Source organism: Bos indicus x Bos taurus, chromosome 27, assembly GCF_003369695.1.
Source record: "Bos indicus x Bos taurus breed Angus x Brahman F1 hybrid chromosome 27, Bos_hybrid_MaternalHap_v2.0, whole genome shotgun sequence".
Classification (NCBI taxonomy): Eukaryota; Metazoa; Chordata; class Mammalia; order Artiodactyla; family Bovidae; genus Bos; species Bos indicus x Bos taurus.
The window spans coordinates 22,052,394-22,068,532 of record NC_040102.1 but is presented as its reverse complement, the minus strand read 5'-3'; the positions used below and the strand labels follow the sequence as shown (position 1 = coordinate 22,068,532).

Genomic DNA, 16,139 nt, shown 5'->3' with positions numbered 1-16,139 from the left:
CTTCAACTCATGCCTACACTTATCAACTCTCATAGCCAGGAAATTATGGTTTATATCTCTCCTCAGTTTCTCACCCTGTAGTATAAAGTCATTTCCTTTGTCTTGATTCTCTGCAGCTGGGTATCTCAATAGCAAAGTGATATTATTTTCCACAAAATGAGAAACAGAATAAGGTCATATCAACCATAGAGATCATGTGTAACACTGGCCATAATGATGGACTCCAAGATGCATCATAAAACAGGTTGGCAGCTACACTTGCTGTGCTGAAAACACAATATTTTGATAGCAATAGCATGCCCAGTTTGCTCAAATAAAAGATGTTAACAGCCACATATTTTCATGTATTGGATGGCAACAGTTAAAATGAAAGTGAAATACATTTTGTGCAGATCAATAACACTCCCCAAACAACTTACTCACCATTTACTACTTCTTACTATAGTAAGGCAAGTGCTAGAAATAGCATGCTATTCTAAATCATGCTAGAAATAGATATAGTCCTAATGTACTAGTGAAAACATTAAATTGATTTTGTTTTACTGATCTAATGCAAGATGATTATAAAGTATTTCACTTTTCAAGTACATATAACTTAATCTAATGTATAGTATTCAGGACTGCTAAAATCTGCAATTACTTTAGTAATTTGGATTTTTTCTAAACCATTATGAGTCACTGTATGGATAGAGTATGTTACTTTACAAAAATTATCTTGATACAAGAATTACAACCTTATATTTCCATTTATTTCAGATATACATAAATAGCTTACATAGCTAAAGGAAGGATGGCCTTCTGTTTAGATTATTAAAAATAAAATATGATTTAAGAAACAAGAAGAGAAAGATATGTATAAAATAAAAGCCAAGACTCCTATAGAAATAAACTCCTTTTCATTATCCTAAGGAATATGTTGACATTTACATTGTGGCCAGCTGGGGTTCAAATTAAATAGCTCCATAGGTAACAGAGACGGCCTGTGTGGATCCTGAGGATAGAGATGACTGTTTCAATTATTTTCCTTGAATGGCTTACCAGCCTTGGCCTCAGCATGTGGCAAGGTATTAGGAGGCTGATGCATGAAGCCATGTAATTACTCATTTAAGCCTATTTCCTTAATTAATTTAAACATGCTTCAGGAATGTACATCTCAAAATTCCTGTAGCTTGGTCACTGCATAGAATCAAGACTCCCTAAGGTGAGAAAGTTGATCCTATTTTTCATGAACTTTTAAAAGATGTCTTTTAATGGAGAAAAAGAATGCTTAAAACTGTAAGACTTGAAGAAAATTCTACTCTTCCTCTCTTTAAGAAAAATAAACAGTTTTTAAAGAATAATGATGTTGAAGAAGTTGCCATCAGCAACTGGGAGGAGAGAGTGAGATGTATGGAAAGAGTAACATTGAAACTTACATTACCATATGTAAAATAGATAGCCAATGGGGAATTTGCTGTATGGCCCAGGAAACTCAAACAAGGGCTCTGTGTCAATCTAGAGGGGTGGGATGGAGGGAGATGGGAGGCAGTTTCAAAAGGGAGGAGATATATGTATACCTATGGCTGATTCATGTTGAGGTTTGACAAAAAACAACAAAATTCTGTAAAGCAATCATCCTTCAATAAAAAAATAAACTAAAAAAAAAAACAGAGAGAGCATAAAAAAATCTGCAGGGTGTATACATTGTCCCTACTGTGTGATATATGAATTGTAAATGAAGCCCAGACATGATTAAGTAAACGTAGGAGAAGAGCTCAGAAGAACAAAAAGACTACAGGTAGAGCTGGTGAGTGTCAAATACTCACAAGGTTTTTTTTTTTCCTGGAGGATGAGGGTGGGTATGGAGATGAGCCAGCTCCTGAGGCAAAATAATAGTTCAAATGTGTTACCAGAGCCTCATAAAGCTGTCATTCTGCTAGTAGCCTCCAACTCCACTTCTAGCCCACCCACAGGCTCACAGGCCTTGATCAGCAACATTGAACTTGCATCCACGTCTAATAAGCAGTTATTTTCTCCAGTCCTAAAACACATTGAATCCTGCCCATCTCTTTGTCTTTCATTTCTTTTCTTGGAGGCACACCTTTCAAAATGTGCACTGTATTGGAAAAAACTGGAAACCTTTGCTCAGCTCTTTTTTCTTCATGAGCATATGCTGTTTTATCATGATTTGCACAGTTCTACTATTTCCTCTTTGGAAGCTTAGGCCACCTGCCCCCAGGCTCCTACTGCACACAGCCGCAGTGCCCTACACTGTGGACAGATGCTGAACTCATTATCTCTTTTGAGATTCTATTTCTAGTTAGAATTAGGTATTAGTGAAGTCAGAAAGAAACTACTCTTGCTAAATCAATACACAGCAGAGTTTTTATTTTTTTTAAGGCAGCCCCACATAGGAAGATCAGTGAAGTTAAATAGCCAGCTTTACCTGCACCCCTGAGGATGCAGAGTTCTAAAGAATAATAGCAATTTGGTCAGCAAAGAAAGATACCTGCTTGGATGTGAAGATATCTGAAGTCTCTAAGCAAAGGCAGAATGGTTTAAAGGCAGAGTAGAGAAATTTAAGAATTTAGCCAGTAAACATGAAATGGGCTAAACTAGACTTTGTAGAAACAGCTAATTTTGCCTTATCTGCGAAACAGATAAGACATCCTCAGAGGTTTACTGTTCACAGTCAAGACTCAGGCAAAATTCATCTGTGGATTATACAATGGTTTGGCTAATTATTAATTTTCATAAGATAGCAATTTAATTCCTAGTTTATCTTTTATTTACCATAAAAGATGGTATCTGATAAAATAAGATACCATGCTATCTGATAAGGTAAGATTCCCATCTGATGATAATTATAGACATTGTTCCATGCAGCCCAGGAAAATTCCAAGATTTAGATTTGACCATGCAGTATCTTATCTAAAAAGCAAATACAGAGTGGTATATAAAGTATTTCCAAGGAACTTATGATTTACAATATTAGTTTTAATGTGAAATATTTTTTCTAAAAGCAGACTGATTTCTTAGATTCCCAGGTTTAGCAAGCAATTCATGCTGGTCAATTAAAAGTTTTCTAATGTCCTAATAAATCAATATACTATGCTGTCTCATGCTCTACACCCTCCACACTCAAATGGCAGGTAGTAATATATGTGTATTATAATTACATATTGAATGCAGTCATCAAATATATGACAGTCTTCAAAATTCCAAGACAAACTTGTAAAGATTAAGATGAATAACTTTCAATTAACAACTAATAAAGCTGTATCTTCCTTGAACCAAAGCAATGGGTATTAAATCATGGCGGTACTTACCACAGTGAAGTTCATCACTTTCAAAATCCAAATGGTCATGGCTAAGTTAACTATCATGGTAACCAACAGCAGAAGGACAAAGAAGTACAAGCACCTCTTTCGCCATCCATAAATTCCCACCGGGTAAAGTTGTGCATTCTCAGCCCTTGGCAGGTTATTGTGTTGTGTTGCTAGTATGTATTGTTCTCGTGTCATCTGAGAAAAAAAGAAAAGAAGCATTCCAAGATAAAGTCAATGACTTTTTAATCAAAAGGCACAAGATACCTAAGAATAATGGGCAGTGGGTCCTCTGTGAGTAATGAAAATTAATTAATTTGGTTAACATTACAAGGTTGCAAACCCTTCAAATTCTTATCATCAGTTTTGATTTTTGGAGTTATTTAACTACCTGTTATATCTCTAAAATACAAAATTCTAAGATTTTTAACATTCTTAGATACTATATCTCTAAGATACAGTATTTTCAGTGGGATTTGCCCAATCTTAACACTAGCTTGTCTCTCAGGAGTCTGTGGAGATTCTCAGCTCTACTTCCATTTGCCTAAAACCCAGCAACTTTATGTTCAGCTGTGCTACTCTTGGAATAAGTTTCACCATTTCTAGAGTAGACGGAGGCCAACTGTATCACAATGCATTTTTTGGACTTTATCTAAAAACACAGGATATAATTAGCTCAGTGTATATGCTTTAATAAAAAGTCAGTGTGTTTGGAAAAACCTATGGAGAGAAAATCACTATTATTTAGAGTTATATAGATGTGCTCAGTGCTCAGATGCTCAGTTGTGTCTAACTCTTTGTTAACCTATGGTCTGTAGCCCACCAGGCTCATCTGTCCATGGGATTCTCCAGGCAAGAATATTGGAATGGGATGCCAACTCCTCCTCCAGGAGATCTTCCCTGGGAAGATCAAACCCACCTCTCTTATGTCTCCTGCATTGGCAGGTGGATTCTTTACCAATAATGCCATTTGGAAAGCAACTATGTAATTAAAACATATTTTTAGAACTTTGTTGATTATTTATTTTGGTTGCATTTTGATGAGTTATCAGTATAAAATTGATCTCTGAAAGAACAAACTGCATATTCTTTATCCTGTAACATAACACGCTGATATCAGGAAAAGTCCATTTTGGAAAATGGGATATGATATTCCTTGGTGGTATACAAATTTAGGTGTTAAATGAATTTTTTCAAAGAGCAAATACATTATTTACTGTCTGATACAACATAAAGAAATGGATAACAAATGTTAATGCATATGTACTGGGTATACAGTTTTCATAATAATGTATTCATCACCTGGAGGATGGAAACTTTAATTTTTATAAAATGTGATTTTCTATAGGACAATAGTTGTTCAGCTTTATTTTTTTCTTTTTTAGGTTTTTCTCAGATTTCTTGTGCATGCAATAAATAATGACTACATCAACAGAAATACTGCTGAATAAATCATACAACAATTAAAAACCACATTAATAAAGAATCAAAATTATTGGTTTAGTCCCAAAATATAATGTGAAATTATTAATTTATGATATTTATTGAACCAATCTTATACTAAATAAAATGTTGAACTGTATATTGAGAAATGCAAAAACCTCAAGTTATATGGCTTTTTCCCATTTTCTTTTTATTTTAGAGCTATAATTTCAAATACATTAATGCACTATTAAGTATTATCTTTCCAACTTTTTATGAGTGATATATATTAGGCTGGTGCTGCTAAATCGCTTCAGTCATGTCCAACTCTTTGTGACCCCATGGACTGTAGCCCGCCAGGCTCCTCCATCCATGGGATTCTTCAGGCAAGAATGCTGGAGTGGGTTGCCATTTCCTCCTCCAGGGGATTTTCCCAACCCAGGGATCAAACCCAGGGCTCCTGGATTGCAGGCAGATTCCTTACCACTGTTCCACTCCTAAGTAATATAATAAAAATGACTTCTTATATTAAATTATCATTTTAAATGTATTAGAAGAACTAATATGACTAAATGATTAAGAACACTCTTTCATAATATAAAAAATTACCCTTTTTACTGTCATTATTATTATTTGAGTTAATCTTTAACATTTCCTTGAAAGTACCAAAAAGTTTTAGTCCCTAATTGCAGTTAGAGGGGTGATGTCTAACTTACGGAATGCTATGAAATGTAAAGTGACGTAACAGGTGACAGCATACCACGGGAATCCACTTTGCCTAAAGATTTCGGTGGAGCTTTGATAGTTCTGATAATGGTTATGATTACAGAGTAGAAAACGTATTAATAGGAAGAGGATAAAGGGAACACTAGGGACGGCCACAGTTAAAGGGAAGAACAAGGAAGAGCCTTGTTGTTGGAAAGAGGGAGTATGGACATGAGAGGGGAGCAGAAGAGTCCAGAAGCCTGATCGTGTCCAGCTGACAAGGAAGAGATCATCCCCCGTGAAGCTGGTCTCTGAAGTCACAGTAAAATGATATGACTATTCAGACCAGCGATTGCCTTTAATCTCACAATGCAGCAGACTGCCTTTTTAGAATATTCTATTCCTACAAATTCCATTTAGACATGAAGGTGAGAATACCATTCCTTATAAAAGAAATGAGAACTTAACGAGTCTCTGAAATAAAACAAATACACATTACAAAGAAAATAGTCCTTCAGTAACAAAATTGATTTTTTGGCAAAACAACAGAAATTCAGTAAATATATCAAAAGTCTCTAACAATTTGAAAAAGCAAATAGCATACAAAAGGCCAAGAGTAAAGGTTGTCAAGAAAATGAAAAATGTGTTAATTAACACTTTTATCAATTCAAGAAATTCTAACTTAAGAAAGTATCACAGTTTTACATTTCATACCAGATTTTATGTCTAATAGCATTCATTAGAATCAAATAACCAGGTCTTAGTTAATATCAAGGAAGTCTTCAGCGTTCTTGGATTCAGATATTTATCAGTGTTCACATTGGATAAATGCATTTACTTCTGTCGCCTTTAATTTAGGGCTTCCCTTGTGGCTCAGATGGTAAAGAATCCTCCTGCAATGCAGGATACCTGGGTTCAATCCCTGGGTTGGGAAGATCTCCTGGAGAAGGGCAAGGTTAACCACTCCAGTATTCTGGCCTGGTGAATTCCATGGACTGTATAGTCCATGGGGTTGCAAAGAGTCCAACTTGACTGAGCGATTTTCACTTTCCTTTAATTCCAAGGAAAGAAAGTGAAAGTGTTAGTCGCTCAGCTGTGTCTGACTCTTGCGACCCCATGGACTGTAGCCCGTCAGGGTCCTCTGTCCACAGGGATTCTCCAGGTAAGAATACTGGAGTGGGTTGCCATTGCCTTCTCCAGGGAATCTTCCCAACCCAGGGATCGAACCTGGGTCTCCTGCACTGCAGGCAGATTCTTTACCATCTGAGCTACCAGGAAAGCTCAGGACAGGGAAGGGATGATTTAAATCTGGACTTTGCACTTGCTTTTACAAAGAAATATGTTTTCAAAACATGAGTACAATTTCCAGCAAGATGTTATGAGGTTAGATGAAAGACACATGGGTCAATAGAATCAGCTGCTGCTGCTGCTTAGGCACTTCAGCCGTGTCCGACTCTGCGACCCCATCGACAGCAGCCCACCAGGCTCCTCTGTCCATGGGATTCTCTAGGCAAGAATACTGGAGTGGGTTGCCATTTCCTTCTCCGCAATAGAACTAGACCTTGTGAATTTTTCAATTCCATGCTTTTTCTGCAAAGGCATGGAAAATATGGTTTTCAGAAAGGGTTATTTTGTTTAGAATTTTTAATAACTTAATGTATAAAGACTAGAAGAGAATGAATTAATCATTAATCACTAATTACTTAAACATAGTTCATCACTAATAACTGACCTCTTGAGAATTCTGGTAAAAATCTTCTTAAGCTGGATGGAATGGGAGAGAAATCAGAGTATCAGAGTCCATTAGCTATTATTCCCCTGCCTCACAGAAGGGGACAACCGTCCAAAATACTAAGTCCAAGGGAATGTTATAAATATTCTAATCTACATGACTCATTATTTAGTTGTTTTGTATATACTCAGATCAGGGCACAGAATTTGAGACTCCAGGCAGAAGTGGGCCTTTATTTGATAAAATATTTTTTTAGTGACAAATATGTGCAGGTAGAGTTCAAGTTTGCAGCACTCATGAATTTCAGATAGTTAGGGAAAATACAATAAACAAATAACATATAAATATATAAAATAGCACATCAAGTATCAATGTTCTCTGAAGATGAAAAATACAACAGTATAATGGATTCATTATACAAGTAATGAAATATTAGTTAGTGATAGATGCTATGAAGATAATATGCATGGTGTTATAATGGACAGGAGAGGAACTACTTTAAAAGTAGTAGCAGCAGAATGCCTCACAAAGGATGTAACAGATAAGATGAAATTAAAATGATGGATATCTTCTATGAAGAAAATTTCAAAAGATCTTTGATGATCTATTTGAAGCCCTAATTAGAATGGGCTAAGTAGAAAATAAAAAGAAAAAAAATGAAGAAGTGGAGAGTACAGACATTTTTTGAGGAGTACAGAAGAACAAAAGAATGGGATTTCAGATGAGAATATGAAGTCTGTTGTCAGAATATTAAATCAGGGACCAGAAAGATCCCCTGGAGAAGGGAAAGGCTACCCACTCCAGTATTCTGGCCTGGAAAATTCCATGGACTGTATAGTCCATGGGGTCGAAAATAGTTGGACATGACTGAGCGACTTTCATTTTCACTTTCAGGCAACTGGGAGCAACAAGGTGGGGATATATTTGTTGTTGTTTAGTTGCTAAGTCATGTCTGACTCTGTGACCCCACTCACAGAAGCACGCCAGGCTTTTCTGTCCTTTACTATCTCTTGGAGTTTGCTCAAACTCATGTCCATCGAGTTGATGATACCATCCAAACATCTCACCCTCTGTCTGTCCCTTCTCTTCTTGCCCTCAATCTTTCCCAGCATCAGGGTCTTTTCCAATGAGTGAGCTCCTCACATCAGATGGCCAAAGTATTGGAGCTTCAGCTTCAACATTAGTCCTTCCAATGAATATTCAGGGTTGATTTCCTTTAAGACTGACTGGTTTGATACTCTTGCTGTCCAAGGGACTCTCAAGAGTTTTCTCCATCACCACAGTTTGAAATCTTCACTTCTTTGGTGCTCAGCTTTCTCTACGGTCCAACTCTCACATCTGTACATCACTGCTTTGCAAGTCTCTTTTAATTTCATGGCTTCAGTCACCATCCTTAGTGATTTGGGAGCCCAAGAGAAGAAAAACTGTCACTGCTTCCACGTTCTCCCCTTCTATGTGCCATGAAGTGATGGGACTAGATACCATGATCTTAGATTTTTTTATGTTGGGTTTCAAGCCAACTTTTTCACTCTCCTCTTTCACCCTCATCAAGAGGCTCTTTAGTTCGTCTTCACTTTCTGCCATTTAGAATGGTATCATCTGCATATCTGAGGTTGTGATATTTCTCCCGGCAATCTTGATTCCAGCCCAGCATTTCTATGTAGAGATGTACTCTGCATGCAATTAAATAAGCAGAATGACAATATACAACCTTGTCACACTCTTTTCCCAATTTTGAAGCAGTCAGTTTTTCCATGTTCAGTTCTAAATGTTGCTTCTTGATCTGCATATAGGTTTCTAAGGAGACAGATAAGGTGGTCTGGAACTCCCATCTCATAGAATTTCCCACAGTTCGTCGTGATCCACATAGTCAAGGACTTAAGCACAGTCAATGAAGGAGAAAGAGATGTTTTTCTGGAACTCTCTTGCTTTCTCCATGATCCAGTGAAAGTTGGCAATTTGATCTCTGGTTCCTCTGCCTCTTTGAAACCCAGCTTGTACATCTGGAAGTTCTTGGTTTTCACATACTGCTGAAGCCTAGCTTGAAGGTTTTAGGGCAAAACCTTACTAGCATGTGAAATGAGTGTAACTAGAAGGTAGTTTTAACATTCTTTTTGGCATTGTCCTTCTTTGAGGTTGCAATGAAAACTAACATTTTCCAGTTCTGTGGCCACTGCTGAGTTTTCCAAATTTGCTGACGTATTGAGTGCAGCACTTTAACAACATCATCTTTAAGGATCTTAAATAGCTCAGCTAGAATTCCATTACACCCACTAGCTTTATTTGTAGTAATGCTTCCTAAGATCTACTTGACTTTACACTCTAGGATGTCTGCTCTTGGTCAACGACCACACCATCTTGGTTGTCTGAGTCATTAGACCTTTTTCGTGTAGCTCTTTTGTATACTCTTGCCACCTCTTCTTAATCTCTTCTGCTTCTGCTAGGTCCTTACAGTTGCTGTCCTTTACTGCGTCCATCCTTGCATGAAATACTCCCTTGAGATCTCCAATTTTCTTGATGAGATCTCGACTCTCTCCATTCTGTTGTTATCCTCTGTCTTTGTATTGTTCATTTAAGGAAGTCTTTATCTCTGCTATTCCCTGGAACTCTGCATTCAGTTGGGTATATATTTCCCTTTCTCTCTTGCCTTTCACTTTTCTTCTTTCCTCAGCTATTTGTAAAGCCTCCTTAGATAACCACTTTGCCTTCTTGCATTTCTTTTTCTTTGGGATGGTTTTGGTCACTGCCTCCTGTACATTGTTACTAATTTCTGTCCTTAGTTCTTCAGGCACTCTGTCTACCAGATGTAATCCCTTGAATTTATCCATCACCTCCAGTGTATATCCATAAGGGCTTTGATTTAGGGCATACCTGAATGGCCTAGTGCTTTTCCCTACTTTCTTCAATTTGAGCCTGAATTTTGCAGAAGGAGCTCATGACTGAAACCACGGTCAGCTCCAGGTCTTTTTCTGCTGATTGTATAGGGCTTCTCCATCTTTGGCTGCTAAGAACAGAGTCAATTTGATTTCCGTATTGACCACTTGGTGATGTCCATGTGTAGAATCATCTCTTGTGTTGTTGGAAGAGGGCGTTTTCTAAGACCGGTGTGTTTTCTAGACAAAACTCTGTTAGCCTTTGCCCTGTTTCATTCTATACTCCAAGGCCAAACCTTCCTATTACTCCAGATATCCCTTGACTTCTACTTTTGCATTCCAATCCCTTATGATGAAAAGGGTATCTTTTTTGGTGATAGTTCTAGATGGTGTCGTAGGTCTTCATAAAACTTGTCAGCTTCTTTAGCATCAGTGAATGGTGCATAGACTTGGATTACTGTGATGTTGAATGGCTTGCCTTGGAAAGGAACCAAGGCATCTCAGTTTTGAGATTATACCCTGGTACTCTATTTCAGACTCTTTTGTTGACTATGAGGGCAACTCCATTTCTTCTAAGGGATTCTTGCCCACAGTACTAGATATGATGGTTATCTGAATTAAATTTGCCCATTCCCATCCCTTTTAGTTCACTTATTCCTAAGATATCTATGGTTTAATCTTGCCATCTCCTGCTTGACCATGTTCAATTTACCTTGATTCATGGACCTAACATTCCAGGTTCCTATGCAATATTAATCTTTCCAGCATCAAATTTTACTTTCACCACCAGACACATCCACAGCTAAGCACTGTCTCTGCTTTGACCCAGTCACATCATTCTTTCTCGAGCTATTAGTCATTGCCCTTCACTCTTGCCCAGGACATATTGGACAGCTTCTGAACAGGGGGGCTCATATTCCCATGTCGTATCTTTTTGCCTTTTCATACTGTCCATGGGGTTCTCTATGCAAGAATATCTAGTAGGTTGCCATTCTCTTCTCCAGTAGACCGTGTTCTGTTGGAAATATCTGTATGGTCTGTCTGTTTTGGGTGGCCCTGCATGGCATGGCTCACAGATTGATTAAGGCAAACATCTTTTTCACAATAAGACAAGACTGTGATCCATAAAGGTTGTGTGTGTGTGTGAAACATAGACAGGTTATAATGATCATAATTCAACAAGAATAATTCTTCGTCTTAGTTATGTACTAGTATTCTGACTCACATCGGCGTATAGAAATCTGAAATTAGCTATGCTGTGGTTAAAGTTTGCTTTGAGATTCCCTCTTGCTCTGAGCCTCTGTCACCACAGACTTGCTTTACTTGAATTTCAGCGTATAGGTGTAAGTACCATCTTCTCCTTCCCAACCCCATAGTCTTTCCTCACTTTCAGTAAGGTTTTATTATTTACTTTCTAAAATTGGGAGTGGAGAAACGAGGGCATTTTTGAATAAAATTAGATATGGCATCTCCCTGAATATACAGGAAAAGCTAAAAATTATTTGACATGTCTTAATATTTGTTAAAAGAGAGAAAGAAGAGAAGAGACTGAGGGAGATTACAATGCCTGAGATAAATGTTTGAAATTGTGATTGACTAAATTAAGGGTAAAAATAAAAGCTATAAATGAAATGGTCTGTTTTAGGGAAGAAATATTGTCTGAAAGGATGATCGAGTGACCCTGCCATATGTTTGTATCCTCATGACCCTAATATTGAGAGGGTTTGAACAAGTTGAAAATGGCAGTAAGAACTGAGAAGTATGAAAGTGGATTGTAAATCATCACTTTTTAAAATTTGAATTTCATCAAGAAAAGGCACTCTAAGACTTTACCCAAAAGCTTGAAGTCAGTAGAAAATTAGTTCAAGTCCAAGTATTGAGAACCTATTTTCTCCAGTCTAGATTATATCACTAAATTGTCAATCGGATGATAAAGTTGTAAAGAGAACCTAATTTTATATTTCAAGTCATATAATTGTTAATTGTTTTTAAAATACCACATTTTATAATACTACTAATATAATGCTTTATAATATTATTAATAAAACACTTTTATAATACTACACACATCAGTACTGGCTATAACACAGAGATGTATATAGCACATCTAGAAAGAAAAAGCACAAAGACTGGAAAGAAAGAGCAAATTATTTTTTTAACTCACTATTTCATTCCTTAAAATTAAAATATAAATTAAGAATCTCTTTTTTGCTCAGACTTGCTCCCTGTGTTTCTGTTATGGGAAATATGAATATAAAAGAGAAGCATGTGTCTTCCAGAAAATAAGCTAGATAATTTGGGAAATTGCTTTTAATTTCTGATTACAGAGCTAGCACTAGGCACATTCACGAAGCAATATGCAACATCTTTGTGACCATAAAAATTGAATCTCAGTTCCAAAACCCCTTTACTTCCTCACTGGGAGTAGCTTAGATTCCAGGAGAAATGGTAAATCATGTTGATGTCACTGCTCATTAACTGTTGATCATGCTAGATTTAACACTACAATTGTCTGTTACTTGTTCAGATGAGGAATGGGCACAGCAAGTCAAGTGCAGTCTCAGAGTTCTTTGCCAGGTTGTAATCCCAGTCTGGCCATTCTATTCTGTGCATCCTAGGGCAAGTCACTCAGCCTTCCTCTGCCCCAGTTTCCTCAGCTCTCAAATGAATATTACATTGACTTACATAAGAACAATGTGGGAATAGAAAAGTAGGATGCTAAAGTTCTCCTTTCCTTTTAAATGGTAAAAAGACTAGTTTAAAAAAAAACTGATATTCTACCTCATAGCTAACAATCCCCTCCTTCAGTGCTGTATTAAGTATTTATACTGGAATTCATTTTAAAAGACATGCTGGAAATATCATTAATAAAACAAGATGCTTGAAGTGTCCAAATGTATGGTGTAAACTTTACACAGTAGAAAGGCGTTTTGTATTCTGTTCCCAGAGAATGAGTCTCTAAACAGCTACTGATGTTGAGAGAGAGTGAAAACAATACCGTAAAGTCCACTTGCCATGGCAATCAGAAATTCTCCCTATCTGTGATACTTAATTCTCAAAGGCACATTTCAACACAATGACAGTCAAAATTTGTATTTAAGAAAATGTCCTTTTTTTCCAGTTAGTTTATGGAAAATGCTGTAGTCAGGTTTTATAGCCTGGAAAAGAAGCAGCCTAGCAACTGAATTTCATGAATGATGAAAGATATCTCAGTCAAATGGTGCTGCCTCTTGAGATAGGAAATAGAAGAGGACTCTAGCCAAGGCTGACAGTGAAAAAGAAACCCAAATAGACATTAAAAGAGCAACATATTCTCAGATGGATAAAAATTTTAGAAAAATGTGGACATTTACAGAGAATGACCCAGTCATTGTTCTGAGCTTATTTTACATACTTCATGCACTCTAAAAGGAAGAACTTTTATGTAGAAAATACTTTTTCAGTAGTTAATTGGATGAAAACTTCCCATCACAGTTTTTGGCATTTATTTAGTCACAGATGTGGATTTAGGCTCCTAATATTGAAGTCACTCAATTCTCAGACCCCCTCGTGTGTTATTAACAGAAAAACTTAGCCATGAAAGCGATTTTGAAGGAGCTGAAAGTCTTTTGCCTACTCATACTTGTGTCGTCATTGAGAGATGAAACAACATGGGTGGCTGTGAGCAGCATTTACCCTAAGATTGCAAGCATGAGAAGCTGGTTGGCAAGTACTGTTACACACACACAGCAGGAGAAAAGCGAAAAAATCTTTAAGGGAAAACAAATTTGCCAGAAACACAGCTGGAGAGCTTAACTGGGAAAGTGGAAAGCCCATACTACTTAAAGCAATAAGGATCAACAGGAAAACATGTAAGAAAAAGAATAGGGGGAAAAGTAAGTCTCATGGGCTTCTGTTCTAACAGCAAGCAGAAAAAATTCCGAAGAACAAGAAAGATAGAACATGGCTTCCATAGCCCTGATGATTAACTGGAAAGCACCGCTGTTTAGGAAAAACCTTGCAAACACATTTCAAGGTGCTGGAGAAGACTCTTGAGAGTCCCTTGGACAGCAAGGAGATCACACTTGTCAATCCTAAAGGAAATCACCCTGGATATTCATTGGAAGGACTGGTGCTGAAGCTGAAACTCCAAAATTTTGTTCATCTGATGCAAAGAGGTGACTCCTTGATAAAGACCCTGATGTGAAAGACTGACGGCAGGAGGAGAAAGGGTTGACAGAAGATGAGATGGTTGGATGGCATCACCTACTCAAAGGACATGAGTTTGAGCAAACTCTGGGAGATGGTGAAGGACAAGGAAGCCTGGCATGCTCCTCTCCATAGGGTTTCAAAGAGGTGGACATGACTGAGCAACTGAACAACAATCTGGATGAAGGTAAAGCCACTGGGCCAATAATTAGATTTCAGATCTCTTGGTTTGTTATAAGTGGGGGAAACGGTAAGGTCCCCTTTTCATGTAACAAGTTAGTGGCAGAAAGGAAATGCATGCCAGTTCAGCACTTGATGGCATGAAGGAAGGTACAGAAAGAAGCCTGATTAGCCATCATGAAGTGAGGCCAGTGTGGACAGATCTCTCCATCAGTGCTAGAAAGATGCCCCTGGAGGCCTGGACCCGCTCCTCTGGCTGTCTCTCTGTTGTGCCTCAGCAGGGGCCACACAGGAGAACATGGACCAGGAGAAGAGACAAATACTTCATCCATCATTACTCATACTAACCTTGGCCAGGCATGCCTAGATCATGAGTATAACCTGTCTTTCCCCCAGAGGTGAAAAATGGGAAGATAAAAGGACTGGTGACACTTTAATTTTGGTTTTTATTCCAGAAATCAGGCTTTTTCAGTGCTGGTATTAGAAATCTAAATAAGATTAACTGGTTATTCTTCTCAGCTGAGGAGCTTAGGTGAAGGTGTATGTGTTGTAGTCCTTTGCCAGTCCTTTGTTTTATGGTTGTTTCTTGTCTTAGCTGATGAAGAGTAGCAGAATATGCCACAATGAAACATGCCACTTTGGCACGTTGATTATTTTGAGCCGTCGGCACGTGAAAAAGAGCAAATACATGGAGATAACTTCTCTGAACTCCCAGTCTCTGCCTATAGATGGATTTAGCAAAAGGAACTCAGTTGTCATAAATCCCCTCCCCAGGAGTTGCATCAACCAGGGAAAACTGACTCATGTCACAGGAGAGGAGACTAGAAATGACATTACACCCAGACCCACTTTGTCACAAACTATTCACACCTCCCATCTATTCTTCTAAGGACCCATTTGTCTTTCCTAAATGTCATTTACTCTCCTCTAAGAAACCTACAATCCCCTCTTATTTCTCTATTAAGATGATGTTTAAACTTGAATTTTAAGCCACCTCTTTGAATTACTCACTTTTCCCTAGGCATCTCTTAGGTATATGAGGGATACATTTTAATACAATTCTGTTTGCTTTTTTTCTCTTGTTAATCTGTTTTTTTATTATAAGATTCTCAGCCAAGAATGCATAAGGGTAGAGGAGAAATTATTTTTCCTCCTTTACACTCACAATAAGATAATAAATCCCTTAGCTTAGAATTCTTTTATAGTCATCCAAGCACCAAACAGAATCAGATATGCTATAAATGATAAATTGAGATTAATACCCACTTTTACTCAATACCTGCTCCATGCTAGGCATTCTGCTGGTAGCTTTATTGTTGATTCAGCTGAAATCGAATTGATTTTTATATTAACTCAGAAAAGGGGGCACTTTAGGAATCATAATAGTGCCATTTAGTATATTACTGTTACATCCACCAGCATCATTATATAACTCAATAAATATTTGTTTACTCTACGGATAGATAAATATATTTAGAAAGCATATAATTCACGCAATTGAAAACATATTTAGGGAGCATAGTGAGAGTGAATGGAATGTATGTGATTCAAAATAATACAATTATGGACATATTTTTCCATTTGTAAACTGGAAAAGCTGTATGCAGCTTTTTCATGTCTTTAATGGATCAGATGATATGTCAGGGATGGTAGTGGGGGCTTCTTGTGACAATGATCCTAAAAAAATGCATCTCATATTTGAACTTCAAATGTAAGCACTGGTTCTGAATCCAT

General features: G+C 37.3%; 1 protein-coding gene across 1 annotated transcript in view; it reads right to left on the bottom strand.

Moving 5' to 3' along the window:
* SGCZ (sarcoglycan zeta) overlaps positions 1 to 16,139 on the bottom strand; it is a 1,115,594-nt gene that overhangs the window by 393,329 nt on the left and 706,126 nt on the right. Inside the window, exon 2 of the mRNA XM_027529936.1 lies at positions 3,309 to 3,503. Within this exon, the coding sequence (XP_027385737.1) occupies positions 3,309 to 3,503 (195 nt within the window). The remainder of the gene's footprint in view (positions 1 to 3,308; positions 3,504 to 16,139) is intronic.